Source organism: Sander vitreus, chromosome 15 (genome assembly GCF_031162955.1).
Source record: "Sander vitreus isolate 19-12246 chromosome 15, sanVit1, whole genome shotgun sequence".
NCBI classification, from domain to species: Eukaryota; Metazoa; Chordata; class Actinopteri; order Perciformes; family Percidae; genus Sander; species Sander vitreus.
In genome coordinates this window covers 13,377,036-13,392,651 of record NC_135869.1, presented here as the reverse complement: position 1 = coordinate 13,392,651, position 15,616 = coordinate 13,377,036, and the positions used below count along the sequence as shown (strand labels likewise).

At 40.6% G+C, this 15,616-nt stretch overlaps 3 protein-coding genes across 3 annotated transcripts; all 3 read right to left on the bottom strand.

Annotated features, from left to right (window-relative positions):
• Nucleotides 1-863: 863 nt before the first annotated feature.
• LOC144530167 (complement C1q-like protein 2) lies at nucleotides 864-2,212 on the bottom strand. Its single transcript, XM_078269637.1, has 3 exons — nucleotides 1,820-2,212; nucleotides 1,578-1,712; nucleotides 864-1,489 (listed from the first exon to the last, which is right to left on the bottom strand). Exons 1-3 carry the CDS (start codon nucleotides 2,070-2,072, stop codon nucleotides 1,203-1,205), a joined length of 675 nt encoding a protein of 224 aa, XP_078125763.1. The 5' UTR covers nucleotides 2,073-2,212; the 3' UTR covers nucleotides 864-1,202.
• Nucleotides 2,213-3,482: 1,270 nt separating this feature from the next.
• LOC144530582 (coenzyme Q-binding protein COQ10 homolog, mitochondrial) lies at nucleotides 3,483-6,100 on the bottom strand. Its single transcript, XM_078270206.1, has 6 exons — nucleotides 6,085-6,100; nucleotides 5,866-6,045; nucleotides 5,251-5,358; nucleotides 4,875-5,067; nucleotides 4,640-4,741; nucleotides 3,483-4,016 (listed from the first exon to the last, which is right to left on the bottom strand). Exons 2-6 carry the CDS (start codon nucleotides 5,967-5,969, stop codon nucleotides 3,864-3,866), a joined length of 660 nt encoding a protein of 219 aa, XP_078126332.1. The 5' UTR covers nucleotides 5,970-6,045; nucleotides 6,085-6,100; the 3' UTR covers nucleotides 3,483-3,863.
• A 2,821-nt stretch (nucleotides 6,101-8,921) lies between these two features.
• On the bottom strand, nucleotides 8,922-14,807 carry hsd17b1 (hydroxysteroid (17-beta) dehydrogenase 1). Its single transcript, XM_078270414.1, is given in 7 exon segments — nucleotides 8,922-10,257; nucleotides 10,746-10,929; nucleotides 11,020-11,113; nucleotides 11,268-11,447; nucleotides 11,524-11,685; nucleotides 11,933-11,969; nucleotides 11,971-14,807. Coding segments are annotated over 7 exon segments (873 nt in total). The 5' UTR covers nucleotides 12,031-14,807; the 3' UTR covers nucleotides 8,922-10,101.
• Nucleotides 14,808-15,616: the final 809 nt, after the last annotated feature.

The following is a 15,616-nucleotide window of genomic DNA, read 5'->3' as shown; positions in this document are numbered from 1 at the left end:
GTCTGCATGTTGGGTTTCCAGAAGTCGTTTGTTCCATTTTGCATTCTTGTGTTCGATCAGGCTCCTCATCAGGAATGTGTGGAGGGTGCCATGCTGTTGTTAATAACTGTTTTGATTCATGTCGGCAAAAATGGTTTCACCTCTATACTTTTTACATAGTTCAGGGGTTCAGGTACCAGATGAGCCCTTGGCAACACATCATCTCGTTTACAATCACATACTTCGGCCATGATGATTTAAAGTGTTCACTCGCGCGAGTTTCAATAAAAAAAATTGATTTTAAAGTTTTTACCAGCAAAACACCATAGACAGTATATAGAAGCTGTAGTCCGATTGCAGCGTAGTGCGCACGCGCTTACGAGGACCCTCTGCCTGTATGAAATTCGCCTTGGTCATACGCATCCAGTCATTGGTCATACATCATATCATACAAACATTTATCATGTATCTCGGTTCAGATCTATGGATAATTAACATTTTGAATAAAATAATCCCAACAAGTTGAAGTCTAGAACAAGTAAAATATGCAATTTTCTTCTCAGTCCAAGGACCGCATGTCTAGGACCCCAATCTTCCACGACAGCGCCACCTAGTGAATTGGATGATTGCCAGAGTGCAACCAGATAGTAATGACTAGTTTAAAAGTTTGTTCTACCTAAATACTAATGACTTATATTTTTAAAGGGTTTATTACACCGAAATACTACTTTATGTCTACTTATAGTTTTAAAATAGTAAGTAGGGCTACAGGAGAAGACACATAGGCTGTACAGTATAAATTTTAGTTATAAATAGGCTATGCGCTTTCAATCCACTCCATGCCAACTCCATGTTGGGACATATTTGCCATTTTTTACTACTTTAACACGACCCTTTGCATCTGTCCACCTGGAGTGGTTGGCACAGTGAGGATTGTTGGAGCTGGAGATGGTGATTGTGGCAGGTGGCATTGCATTTGTACTTTCAATTCAAATAACCACAAGTAGGACTACTGCTGTAGCTGCATAAATGATGAAATCAATTTTTTTTTAAGTTTAATAAAAAAAGCTTCACATTGTCTCAAACAAATTGCATTTCCTGATTTTCTGTTTTCTCAGAGAAAGCACAACATTAGTTTCAGAGTTCAGACTTCTCAAACTACTAGTTATCAGTATGAATAAAGAGAGATATTTCTTTCACTCTAGCATAAGGACACATGCCGATTACGTAGTGAAGAGCAGAAAACCACTAAATGTGTTGTAGTTCATGGCATCATCATAGACCACCCTGTTTGCCGCAAGCTCCACATACACATTGTCTCCCACCTCTAGGTGGATGACCACAGCGTTGCTGCCCATGTCATTTGCATCAGACCCTGCTGTATCCCAGACAGATGTCAGCCGCTCACCGTTCTTCATGAGACTCACAACAGAGCTGGGAGTAGGACTGAGGTTGTTGAACATTGAGAATCGAAAGAAGTACGTTCCTTTGACCATTGCTGTGAAAATGCCTGCCAGAATGAGGAGAATGGTTTCAATTTTAATGAGCTCTCATTTGCCTCTCTCTCATTATCTCCTTCTCTCTCCAACATACACTACCTGTTGAAGGATTGTAGCTACTGCCAGTGTTGGAGAAGACCCTCTTATATTTAAGTGGGGTAGCAGCGGTGAAAGGTCCAGTGTCTCCAGAGCCAGATGCCAGGAGAGCTGCAGAAAAGGCCACCTGAGGTTTGCCTGAAAGCATCAAATTACGACAAACACGTCAGTGGTAAGAATTGAAAAAAGTGATGATAATTATATTCAATTATTCTATCCTAAACGACATTTAATTTAAATGTTACCTCCAGTCAGGCTCCGCAGCTCCAGAACTTCTTTTCCAGTTTCTTGCAACATAGCCTCCAGAAGTGCGATTTTTTCTGCCATGTTTGCAACTTTCTCTCCTACGGCTCCCAGGGTTTGACTTATGGAAGTGAGGGAGATGTCACAGCAGCTGGTGGATCCTGAACACTGACAGACTTTGTCATTGTTTCCATTACCTTGCACTTGACACAGACAGCAGCTAAATGCTAGAATCAGGACTGCAATCTTCTTCATCCTTGTGGTTTTGAAATCTCTGCTTCTGTGCTGTCTCTGTCAAGTCTCACCCTTTTATACTAAATCCTACATTGTGCAAAACAAGAAAGTTTCAGGAAAAATAACCTGTCGTCTTTAGTTGAGAGATTTGGGAAAACCCACAAAAGTCCAACAAGTGATTTAAGATAAGCAACCATTTTGTTAATATACAGCATGTTACTACTGTAAGGAAAGGTTTACAGAGCGCTTTACAGGTCTTAATTAATAATATATTGCATAAATCAAGTCCAAAGAGGTGTGATCAGATTTAAAAGATATTGATTTAGCAAACTTGTTCAAACAGGGCATTCTGCAATTTGTTAGCCCTGCCCCATAAAATCATACTGCACTCTGGTTAACAGACAGGTTAACAGCACACTAAAAGATCTTCAAACGCATACAGAAAGCTATCTTTGACAAATATTGTTAAAGGCCCTGAACACACACGCAGGGGTTTTCATTTAACCTGGCTGATTAGGACTGCGTGGGTGTGTTTAGACTGATTGATTGACAGCTTGGCTGCACCTGTTAGGGCAGGACAAATGACATCTTTATAATTCTTATTGGTAGAAAAGATTTGTGACCCAATAAATTCCCATCTAAGCTCCGGCCCCCATTCAACCGGAGCAGAGGTCTAATCAGTCAGAATGACTATAATCACCTGTGTGGGTGTTCAGAGACTTTAATAGACAAATTATTTTCTGAGAGAATTAGTTTAAACTATTCCTGCTTTGTTTATTAATCTCCATAGTCATTTAGATTGAAGTCTGGGATTTCTGGGATTTCTACATGAAAACCTTTGAACACCAGTCACTCTTCAACGCTAGACTGTTACTGTGAGTACTGCCTCTAACAGAGTATGCCATGCTGCCTTAATATGTTTATTGCTTAGTTTATATAATGAAATACATTGTCTACCATCTATAATATACCTCATGTCATACACTTGAACTGTTTGAGCTACTGTTATCTGTCTATGCACTGTGCCATATGACCTTAACTGCAAAACCAATTGATCTTGTACTTTCAGTTTGTACTCTGTGCTGTTAGAATGGTCACAAGTAGTTTGGATTGAAAAATCAGAACGATATGTCAGTTTACAAGTTACCATGAAAACAGACCATCAACTACTGTAAAGTGAGTTGTTCTCAGAAGCTAAAGTTGGATGGGAGGGTGTATTGACTATAGCCCAGGGCCAGGTCATTGGTACTGCGCTTATGCAACTGTTCCTGGAAGCACATTTTCCCCCATACTCTAGCACAAACAACAAGGAGTGAACAGTTATAGATACGATCCACTACACTGTAAATCCTTGCCTATGTCTTGCCTAGTCACTGGGGCCATTACCAAATTATCAACAAATAGATGCAATAAATGACACTTGGACATAGATTTACCAAAATAAGAGCTTTTTAATTCCACCAACTAAAGTGCTGAACAAGAAAATAGCTCTTTTCCCTTTTAGATGTTTCAACGCTGAGCAGGAGTCACTTGTCTGTACTTTATCCCACAATTTTACAAAGAAACAATCATTTGAAACCATGCATGCGTTCCTGTCCCTTTAAAGTAAATACATATGTACAAGAAAATAAATAAATTAGCTTGTGGCTTTTAAATAAATAGTTAAGTATGTTCAAATGTGTCAAAATATGAGTGAGTGCAAAAAGAAGATCCAGCCTCCTGTGTAAGACAAGTGTTGATAGCAGGGAGAACAGGGTTTGGCTGAAGGGCCCGTAGTGGATATGGATGGAGGGGGAGCTCAAAGGGATCGCCTCACATGGACCGCCTTCTCAATGGCGCCTCCTGCTGGTTCCTGTAAAGCACCGCTGCTCGTGACTCGAAGGCATTGACCATCTGCTTAACCACTTCGTCAAAGAACACGCTGGCCAACTGAGAGTGCAGGAGAGACTTGAACTCAAATGACACCTGTAGAAGACACAGGAGGGTGACAAACACATTAGCTAACGGTTTGGGAGACTCTTAGTTTATTCAATTGTGAGTGAAACTGAGTTCTTGCAAGTATCCCAATATAGACCATTCAGGTTACCAAAAAAATCGTTTTACTTCCTTTGAATGTTCGTTGATAATTAGTCTTATTTAACCTTGTGGCTGACCCTGATGTAATCTGAGCCAACAATGTTCCCGGCCCTGACAGCGATTTCAGGCCACCTGAGACACCAGCATGCTTACTCATGACTAAACTTAGAGCATAATGAGATTTTACGCAACACTTCCTTCGATTCAGTAATCCATTCACAATAGTACAGGAACAAAGACTTGGAATTAGTCTCTCCTCAAGCAATGCAATGTGCAATCTGATCTCTCAAGTCCCATGGGCGACTTGTTCTTTTGTGATCAGTGGGTTTGTTAAATATAATAGTGTCACAGCTATTTTATTCATTTCAATGTTTACTTTGTTCTATTTTCACTGCATGATTCTACCCCCCATCCCATATCCTGATATTTCAAATTACTGTGGGTTCTGCAAAAAAAAAGGATTTTTCTCACGACTCTCAGTATCAGATATAAATTTTTTCTTATACACTTACATAGAACTTCACTTTACAAGAGTCTGGTTGGTCATTGGCTCCAGGGGCAAACCTCCATATGGTTTCAAGATGGCTGAAGAGGGATCCATCAGTACACACAGCCTGTTTGAAAAAATTACCCTTTAATTTATAATTGAGTGGTAAAAGGCAATGAATATACACTGGGTCAAAGTGTATTGTTTGAGAAAATAAATAGGTATTTGTTATGGTTGTTTTCTGGAGCTATACGACTTACCCTGACTTGGTGCTTTGGGACGACGGTGACTTCAGAGGTGTAGCGCTCCATGATAGGGGGGAAACCTATTTCAAGGTCCGCCCAGATGTTGCCATTTCGACCTTTCGTGACGCGAGACTTCTTGCACCAGGGAACAAAGTGCTGGTACTGGTCCACACTGGCCACCACATTGTACATCTGCTCTAGAGTATACCTGAGCACACAATCACATGAAGGCAGGGTCACATCCAATGAGAAGATATCACCATTCTCTGCTCAGTCTGCTCTGTACACTGATATGCAAGACAAATAAGTCATTTTTCAAGTAGCCAACATTTCAGTTTGTTACTTATCTCAGTGGTTTTCAACATGTTGGATACCATATCAGGGCGCTCACCCTAATGTCCGGCACTCGGTGTACTCCATTCTGCGTGCGCTGATGGGAGCAGCCAGGTTGATGAAGCTGCGGCTGGGTGTGCTGAGAGTTGACCCACAGTAGGCTAGACTATGGTGTAAATTGACAGTTTGAATGTATGAGCATCAATTCATGAATGACAATAAAAGATCTCGGTTTATATATGAACCGAGATCTTTTAAGTGAAAGCAAACCATTCATTAATACCTTTCTGAAGACAAACTGGATTCATATGTTCATAATATTTCCCCCAATCATTTCTCACTGAGATAACCGACTGGCAGGTTACTGAATGCAAGTGCCAAAAGTAGGCTACAACAAGAGGAAGAAAGACGGTCCCATGACTGCAAGGTTCTCTGCCAAAAGTTCCTTCACTCACACTTCCCACACACCGGAAATTAAGTCTACACTCATTCATAATAACCAGAGACGGTTTCTTTAATAATAGGCTAACAAAATATCTCCGGAACTGTTGTGGGACAGCCACATTTCGAAAACCGCGGGACTAATAGCCTACAATTCAATCTAATAATTCCAGAGTAGGCTAATTCTACCTGTAGGCTACGCATCTCTCTGGGTACTCCCATTCTCACTCACCTTGTATTTGCTCTTTTACTGTTTCGTCGCGCAACTCTTGCGGAGTGAGCTTCAGACATCTCCAGTAGTGCCCTGAGGAGGAGAGGAGTCGTTTTGTTGGTCATGGTGAAGTTTTTGTAACACAGGTTCTCAGGAGAGACGTCGGTATTTCCCCCCCGAGGAGCAACAACAACAACAACAACAACAACAGCAGCAGCAGCAGCAGCAGCAGCAGCAGCAGCAGCAGCAGCAGCAGCAACCTGACTGTGTTCTTCTGACTGATAAGTCTCGCTCTACTTGCCAAGAAAAGCAGGGACGTAACGAGAGGCTGCAGCCAATCAGAGAGAATGGTTGATCAAGCGATCACTTAGCTATGTAGGCCTAATTCCCAGTGCTCGAATTACGTAGGAGCCAGAGGGAGCCGAGCTCCCATAGAGTGAGGACTGGCTCACATGAAAGCAACAAAGTCTGTTATATGTGGCATTGTAATTTAATCTTAAACAACGCTCATTATCCATCCCTGTGCGGTCTCTTACCATTAAAGACGTTAAATTAAAATATAAAATATAGGCTACTACGGGACGTAGCCTAGACCTGAGCCTACCCTACGCTCATGAACGCAGCATGACTGCACTTCACCACCACACCGCTAGGCTATGTGAGCAAACCGCATAGGCTTCTTCATGTCCGAAGAAGTCACCTTGCTTTTAGCTTAATGTGCTTTTGAGGTAAATACCACCAATAGCCTACATCTTAAATAAATAAATCTGTAGCTACCCTCTGCCATTCAGAGCTCCGGAAAAGTTCCCAGATATTTTGAAACACCTGCCAGCAATACAATGCAATCTCTGATGGCGGAATATTCAGTGAATAGGCTACCCGACAACATCTCAGTGCAAATTCCAAAATTGTTCGTCTATTTATTTCCACGGTTCAACACACGAGACGACTGAACACCCAGGTGTTGTTATCACTACGTGTACATTATAAGACTAGAATATAGTTTGGCTGTGCAATGGCTTTATTCATTTCTGCCAGTTAGTGCATTTTCCCTGTGTATAAGTTAAAGACTACATGCATTATTGTGTTTGACACTGAGGATATCTGAGACGGTGGTCTGGTTCAAATGAGTTACGTTTTATTTCATTGTGAAATTGAGAATGACACTCAGACTAAATCGTCTAGTCTATTTCTTTGTATTGCGAAATTGAAATGAAATATGGACTATTACAATCAATAATATGTTGAAATTAATTAAAAGGAATCCATTTCTGTAGAAAAAACAAAAACAAAACTCTCTGTCTGTTGTGTGCGTGTGTCAAGTTATAGCCTAGGCCTACCGTGCGCATATACTGCGCAAAAGCGCCACTCGCGCCTAGGCTATTTAATTGTATAGCCTTGTTAGGCTATGTGTCATGACCGAAAGAACAAGATCCAGGGTACAAGCGGCCGAAATGGGTTTCCTCAGGAGGGTAGCTGGCGTCTCCCTTAGAGATAGGGTGAGAAGCTCAGTTATCCGTGAGGAGCTCGGAGTAGAGCCGCTGCTCCTTTGCGTCGAAAGGAGCCAGTTGAGGTGGTTCGGGCATCTGGTAAGGATGCCACCTGGGCGCCTCCCTAGGGAGGTGTTCCAGGCACGTCCAGCTGGGAGGAGGCCTCGGGGGAGACCCAGGACTAGGTGGAGGGATTATATCTCTAACCTGGCCTGGGAACGCCTCGGGATCCCCCAGTCGGAGCTGGTTAATGTGGCCCGGGAAAGGGAAGTTTGGGGTCCCCTGCTGGAGCTGCTACCCCCGCGACCCGACCCCGGATAAGCGGACGAAGATGGATGGATGTTAGGCTATGTGCAGGGTGTGCCAACTTTTTTTTATGAGATAGAGAGACCCCCTTAAAGACAAATAGATAATTCGAGCACTGGTAATTCCTAAATGCACAAAAGAACCAATTCAAGATATTTAGATGACTAAATTGCCAAATTAGACTATTTTCAAATTAATTAAAAATGTCTTATTGAAACGGAAAGTTTCTCAGTTCGGGGGCTGGACCTGGTGGAAATGTATGTATATTTAAATATCTTAAAGACATGTCAACCTTTGTGAAACACTGCAAGACAGGCCCATCTAGCCTACTACTCAGAGCTAATCTCTTTTACTCAGAGACAGACACACAAACATGGAGTTCAGAATTAACTTTTACACTCTTGTCACCTAAAAATAGATGATAAGCAAATACAGATTTGTTGCTTTATACTAAGCAAATGTGGCACATATGACTCATTAACAATATTTGACAGCTTTGATTTAGAGAGGTTGTTACGAGCAAGTCAAAGTCTAAATGATAGCCTACCATGTGGTTCAGCTGGTTAACATGCAAGGTGTGCACATGGTTAATTTATTATCAACATTCCAAATAAGTGTAGTAATGTTTAAAGCAGAGCAAAGTATCGCCAAGCAGCAGCCAAAACTAATACATCGACTAAAATCAAATGTTTAAACTATGATAGAAGGATAACTAGGGTGCTGCAGTATTAAGTGGCTGTGCGGTAACAGTCAGAACTGGTAGTGCAGGATCCATTTCAGGATCTTCAGACTGGAATTGGAGCATTTGATTAGGGAGGGATTTAAGAACCTCAGTCAAACTAACCTATCTCAGAATACAACAGAAGATACCCTTGGGTTTAACAGTCCCTAGCCTGATCCTACAATTACACAAGGGGATGGATGCTGTTCCAGCTGGCTCATGTTCAGTCTTTGATCCCTCTTTGTACAGTTCAGTGATTCAAAAGCCCAACTGAGACACTTAAACCTCCTCCTTACATTTTACTATTACAATTCAGAAAGACATTTCCTAACTTTTCACAGCTTTTAAATGACCTCTTTTAGATTTCTGTTGAAATAGAAAAGTACTAGAGGTATTACGGTAACAAATATAGGATTTTCTTTTTGTCTTTTTATGCAATTTGTTGTCTCAGGACTACACTGGAGTCATGAAGTCACTGCATTATGTCACTGAATATGGACTTCCAATTCACATGCTTTATTAACAGATGTATTAATCATTGACAGGCCTTTCAATAAGCCAAAGAGCTTAACTGTGTGTCTGCATAGTAGATGTCATCCCAAGTACACAACCTGGCAAAGTTGCTCAATTTGTCACAGAGTTAAAGATCACTGCGTGCTAAATTCTCCACTAAAGACCCATGAGGATTAAAAAGCCACATGTCCAGACTGCCACAGAATATATGACATACAGTATATATATTCTATATATAGAGGACAGAGGACAGTGAGAGAATCCACTTCTATGTTAAAGGATGTTTCCAGTTTAAACTACCCTAATTTTTCCTCTCTACTTTTTCTTTTAATAAAAGTGCTTGTTCCACTTCAAAAAATACTATATCTCCTGATTATTAATGACATTTCCATAAATACATATCTAATGGGAAAAATGCTTTCTTGTGTTCCTTATAACATACTCCTTGTGACACTTGAACTCTATAAGATAGATAGATAGAGAGCAGAAAGTAAGTAAGGTACACCAATACAATCTGCAGTGAGTGTATAACAGATATCACTGAAACTCATTTCAGTTCAATTCGAAAGCTATATTCATTTATCCCTCAAGGGGCAATTTAAGGCAAGCAGTTCAGCAAATACTAGTAAAGATATACAACATACAATATCTGTGTGTAACTCATGTAAAGATCTTTGCATATTTTCCTTTCACTGCCAGTGGAGAAACTCCTTTATTTCGTTTCATGCTTTGGAGCGATGAAGTTATTTTCTGTCCGCTAAGAATAGCCAATCAAACATTACATAAGGAAATTCTTGGAGTGTTTTACATTTAACAATGTGGTGGGAACCTGTCAAGAAGCACACCGATCCCTGTGAAAATATGTCAACGTGTGGTAAGAACACTATCAAATGATTGGAATGTAAAAGCTGTTGTGTCACTAAAAACACATTTCCTCATCAAATAGTTCTCCACCAAAAAGAAAATGGTCTATTTTTAAATTTATATATTTATATTGTGATAAGGAATGTACTTCTTGATAAGTGACATACAAAAGTAGAAACATGGAGTCACTGTTAACTCTACTAAAAAAACTGAACTTACTGTCCTTTCCAGTTGAGAAACCACAGTGAGTCACAGTGCGTCAACTTTATTCATTATATCAAAACCGAAAGAGCAAAAGTATTCACCTAAAGCACATAAAGACAAAGATGAGCAAGTTTTGGCTTGGTTGAAAACAAGGCAAAATTATTGTTCCTCAGCAGAGAACATGGTTTTGCTCAAAGCACTGATGTACCGCGTGCCATCTGGCTCTGAGATCTTTAGTCTGGTGAGAGGTGGCACGACACCGCTGGTGAAGTATCTGAATGCAGGGCTGGGTGACTGGATGGCATCCAGAAATACCTTGGAAACAAAAACAAACACACCACAGCGGTTAGACGTAGAAGGGCTCTTATCTTGACACCAAATACTGTCAATTTGTTGTGATAAACTCAACCTATATCAGTGTATATAAGTGTATAAAAATATACAATTACAAGTAAAAGTATAGGCTATCATTCAAAATTTTACTTCAGGTGAAAATCAAGTAAAAGTTCTCAATATGGAGACTGGCTCCTGTTTTTGTTATATTATACTATTTGATGATGATTAATGTTACATATGTTATTCTACAATGTTGTAGTTGGATGGTGGAGCTGAATCCTGCTGGACAGATTAATCTTTACCTGTGCATCATATATTGTAAGCTCATCATTTTGTATGTCGGTCTTGAACTGAAAAGTAACTGTATATTTATATATATATATATATATATACAATATATATATATATATATATATATATATATATATATATATATATATATATATATATATATCTTATTAACATACCTTTACAATGTCCTCAGTGTCCTGTGCTGCGTTTTGGAAAACAGAGCCACAGTGCTGCAGGTATTTTTCATAGAGGCTGAGTGTGAGAGCATCGACCTGTTGGAGACATGTATCCCCGAGCTCAGCCTTCTGCAGGTTGACCAGAAAGTCAGTATTGACTGGACCACACTCAATGAGACTCAGACTGCAGGATGAAACATAATCAACATTTACAGTTTCCAGTTAACAGCCTCTAAACTAAGAAAACAAGATGCAGGAAAATATTCAAACTCACTGGATATTGAAGTGTTGCAGCAGGACAGCCAAACTCTCACATGCTCCCTCTATTGCAAATTTACTGGCACAGTACACCTCATTAAAGGGAAGACCTGTAAGAGAGCATGAAGCGCGAAGATGGCTTATTTTGGCAATTTCCCGCACGGCAGCAAGCGTCAACACGATTTGCCATCAAATCATTAGAAAAACTGCACACGTGGAACACTGTTGACGTTAAGTGATTCCTCATGCATGGGCTTGTCTCACCTTGAAGCCCTCCAGTGCTCCCGGTGACCAGAATCCGGCCCTGGCCCTGAGCCTTCATCTCCGGCAGGAAAGCCTGGATGATCTGGATGGTACCGAGGAGATTGACCTCCAGAATCTGCCTCATTGAGTCTAAGGACAGCACCTCCAGTGGCCCCATCAAACCCACACCAGCATTAGACACTGTGAGTAGTGAGGGTAAGCCCATTAACACACAGAAATTACAATCTTAAGGGAACACACTGACACAAGAGCATACCCAGAATGTCCACTCGTTTCTCCACAACCCTGTCCCTCGCATCCAGGATGGACTGCTGGCTGGTCACGTCCATTTGGAGTATGTCCAAGGTATCCTTGTGCAGGCTTTTCACACACTCTAAAAGACGCTCTTTCTTGGCCAGGTTTCTCATCGTGGCATACACTAAACAGAAATCAGTGGCATGTCTTGATAAAGTTTTCACAATGCTTTCAAACATTTTATTTATACAAGTCTCACATATGTTGCACAATATCTCTGTTAAGTCCAGTATCACATACAGAGCATACAGTACAACATTACATACTGTGGGCTTGGAAGACCATTAACATCAACAGTTCCTGACCCAGTGCAAGCTCACTAAGAAAGGCATTTAAGGCATACAATAGAAAAGTGTGTCAGCTGTGGTTACCTTTGAATGTTTTGTTGGGGTCAGAGGCTAGCCGGACAGGCCAGGCTAAGACCGATCCCCGAGGAGCAGCCTGTGATCAGCACTACCTTCTTGTCCATGGAGTCTGGCTCACCAACTGTCTGCTTCAATAGAGAGCAGCTGCAGCATGGAGGTTAATGCGCTGTTTTTATTGTAAAGCACTTTGTAACTGTGTTTTGAAAGGTGCTATATAAATAAAATTTGTTTTTATTATAAGATGGAGGCATGTGAAAACTCGTCTTCTAGTGTTTCCACATATTTCGCTATCACAAGGCCAGTTAATCCTAAACATCTTCCTGTTATCGGCCACCTGGAGTCCTCCCAGTTTTTCACATGTCCTTGTTAGTATAGTTGATTTTTTTTCTTCTATTGAGACAGACAATGTGGGAAACATTACTGCGTTTGTGTGTGTGTGGGATTGCATAGGGTTGTTTATACTTCCAATGATATACATGATTAATGGTGTAAATGTATATTACATGTATTTTGGATGTGTATATACAAATCGTTCTGTGACTGCTGTGGGGTGGGGTGCCCTTATTTATTTCAATTAAATTGGCTTTTGAGCATAACAATGCTCTAGTTACCTCTGCCATGCAGTACCTGTTTCTCCTGTAAATTGCACCACTAATATGAGCACCAGATGGCAGCAACACATCATAATATCAGTCAGACTGACCTCTGGCTGCTCGATTTGCCACATTACTGTAAGACAATGAGGCTGAGGATAGCCAGAAAGCAGCACAATGGCTATGAGTTCAAGGGATGGAGGAGGGAAATTGCTAAGTGCTGTTCTTATAAGGTCTCTGATTTGGGAGACCCTGCATCCTTGTCCCAAGCTTGTGTTGAGGGAAATTGTTATTTTAGGCATGTCTAACAGAGTTTTGCTGACGCCTATAATATTCATTAAATGTTAAATGTTCTTAAAAGTAATCTTAATTTAAAGGTCATATTTTCTGAGCTTTTAACCACATCTCACAGTCTTCCATAGCTGATGGAAAAAAAAAGCTATAAGTGGACCTTTGAGTTTAGATTATTTTCCTCACATACTCTTCCCCAGATTACTTTCATGCTCAAAAATTCAAAAAGTAAAGACTTGCTAATCAATGGTTTCAGGAGACTCAAGTACTTAGCTAAGATACTTTTCAATGTCTAATTTAATCTTAATAAGTCTTGTCATCTGTGAGCACAAGGCTTGAAGCATTGCAAATCTTCAAATAAAATTTGCAATGCTTGCAGTGGTTGCACTGAGATGAAACTAAGGGGAAACTTAGGCCATTTTAAAGCAAGACATTCCAACCCCAGCCCAGGTCCAGAAACGTCTGTTATTCACAGTGGTAAGTAATCCATCATGCAAGTTCTGAGCAGTGACTGGAAAATACATTTTGTGATTACAAGATCAGTATGTGCATGTGAGTGAGTTTTCACTAGGTGGCTACAAATCCTCAGGTACAAACCATTCATCTATCAGAACTTGTGTAAAGTCAACAGTTATGAACAAAGCATCTACCTATTATAAGCTGTCAAGAAACACTGGACGTAGTGCACGGTTTGGATGGAATCTGTAAAATACATGTCACTTATTCTCAGGAAATGTAAGAATATGCAATATGAAATTGAATTTTATTCTGTGTCACGGTCCTCTCCTGTCGACTCTTCTTCCTCTTTTGTGCCTTGTTGCCATCTTTCTACATTTTAACTAGAGTCCAACCCATGTGTATTGTCATACAGCTGAGTTTCTGACCAGTCAAAACAACTTGCATCTGTTGTTCAACTTTTCAGCTCATTTGAAAAAATCTATTCTGCTGATAGGAGCAAACCAAGTAGGAATTTCCTGCCATTTTGTTGCGTTCCTCCCCTTGAGATGGCATCAGCTTGGCTGCTGTCCCAGAGTCTGTGGGACAGATAACAGCAGTCTTTGAACCTCTTTCAAATATCTACTGTCAAGCATGTTAAAAATCTTGGACTGCTTGACCTCAGACGTTACTAAGTTTTAGCTGTTTAATGGTATCCTGTGTGCGTCCATTTATTATTTTCGCTAAAAGCTTATCTTGTTCAGGATCATAAAGCTTGAATACACATACTTTGCCATATGCATGTTGCATTGGTACTGTTCTTGTAGAAGAGGTGATGAAGCACATTTATGTTACTAGTGTGCGCTAGTAATTGCTTTAACTTGCATGCTAGTAAAAAAAAAGTCAACCATGCACAGTCCAGCAACGCTGTATGGGCTGCACATCATCTGCCTCTGAATCCATCCTGGCAACATGGTACAGCCTATGGTCCATGGTCTTGTACAGTTGGGCAGCTTGCTGCTAAACGTACCTATGGTCCATTAATTACCAAGAGAAGGTTGAGTAGAGGTGCACAATGGTCTGGAAAAGTCTTTAAAACATCTCCTGGACAAGATTGGCTCACAGCACCCAAGAATAAACAGGGTGAAGACCTTACCACGTGCACAGCTGTGTCTTTGTGACATTTTTGGGAGAAAACAAGTAAAGTGTTTGTTGGAAGTGGGTGGAAATGCATGAGACGGAGCAGTCATGGGGTCGGTACTGTGTTTCTGCAGTGCCAACAGCGAAGGAGGTATCTGCTACATCTTCAGGAGCAAAAGCATAACAGCTCCTTGGTGTCAGTCCATTCATGTGCTCACCCTGTGGAGGACCATGGCAAGTGAGTCACATTGGACTGTGCTATTCCAGGGCAGCAGACCCATGTAATGAGTGCATTGTGCAGAGACCCAATACAAGGTTTGTAATAACTCACTGAGTGACAGCAGAAGCAGATGTCCTCGACAGGATGTCCCATGTGAGAGTGATGAGCAGAAGTGAAAGAGCTGTAGACGTGTTGCGGTGGATGTTGTGAGGCTGAAATGTCACGCTATACCTGGTAACAAAGTTAAATGAGGCTAATTTTTACTGTGGGTGTTTCAGATTAACTGAATAATGCAGATCTTTGATGTTGAGATGTTGCCTCACTTTTCAGGGACAAGATAAAACAGTTTACATTTGATATGCATAATATCCATTTTTTTATACATATATGATACAAGTAACTCTGAAACCCTATAACCACTTTTTTGAGATAGTGTGACTTTTATCATTTGTCTTTTTGTCCAGTAAAACATACCACTGTCCTTAGAAGACAGAAATGTGACAGAATTGTATTATTTTGACTGGTGTTGTCTCCATGCTGATGAGTTCATACCCCAACATTCATCTGATATCAAATGTATCCCTCTCTATCTGTCTGAGAGGTTTTGTTTCACTTCGCAAAACCACCGTTTGACGGCTTTGGTCTAGCCTTGATGCATTTTACAATTATAGCAATGGGTCTGCATCTGATCAGGTAGAGTTACTGTGTCTGTGACCTTTTCTTGCCTCTCTTCTCAACACACAGTAGATACATATTAGATAAAATGCATGGACACATGTTATTTATGGTGTCTCTTCTATTTCTCTATTGTATGCATGTATGTAGCTCTTTGCTCACTGAAACGGTAAATTTTTAACATAAACTGTCAATGTTTGAGAGAGGTTTTGTGCTTGTGTGTGTTGCAATTGGATACAGCGCTCTTATATTAAATGTTGCAGGGATATATGGTAAAAATAGAAAGTATCCCCTTTTCTGTAAAACCCATCCAGTCTACAGGACAACTGGGAGTAG

Bases quoted from the DNA above. Each gene is read 5' to 3' on its own strand.
- LOC144530167 (XM_078269637.1), bottom strand. From the start codon at position 2,072: ATGAAGAAGATTGCAGTCCTGATTCTAGCATTTAGCTGCTGTCTGTGT. The intron at 1,713-1,819 runs GTAACATTTAAA...TGATGCTTTCAG, and splicing joins GCTGCGGAGCCTGACTGGAG to GCAAACCTCAGGTGGCCTTT. The intron at 1,490-1,577 runs GTAGTGTATGTT...TCATTCTGGCAG, and splicing joins TAGCTACAATCCTTCAACAG to GCATTTTCACAGCAATGGTC.
- LOC144530582 (XM_078270206.1), bottom strand. From the start codon at position 5,969: ATGACCAACAAAACGACTCCTCTCCTCCTCAGGGCACTACTGGAGATG. The intron at 5,068-5,250 runs GTGAGCGCCCTG...TTGTGTGCTCAG, and splicing joins ACCGAGTGCCGGACATTAGG to GTATACTCTAGAGCAGATGT. The intron at 4,017-4,639 runs GTAAGTGTATAA...TGTCTTCTACAG, and splicing joins CTTGTAAAGTGAAGTTCTAT to GTGTCATTTGAGTTCAAGTC.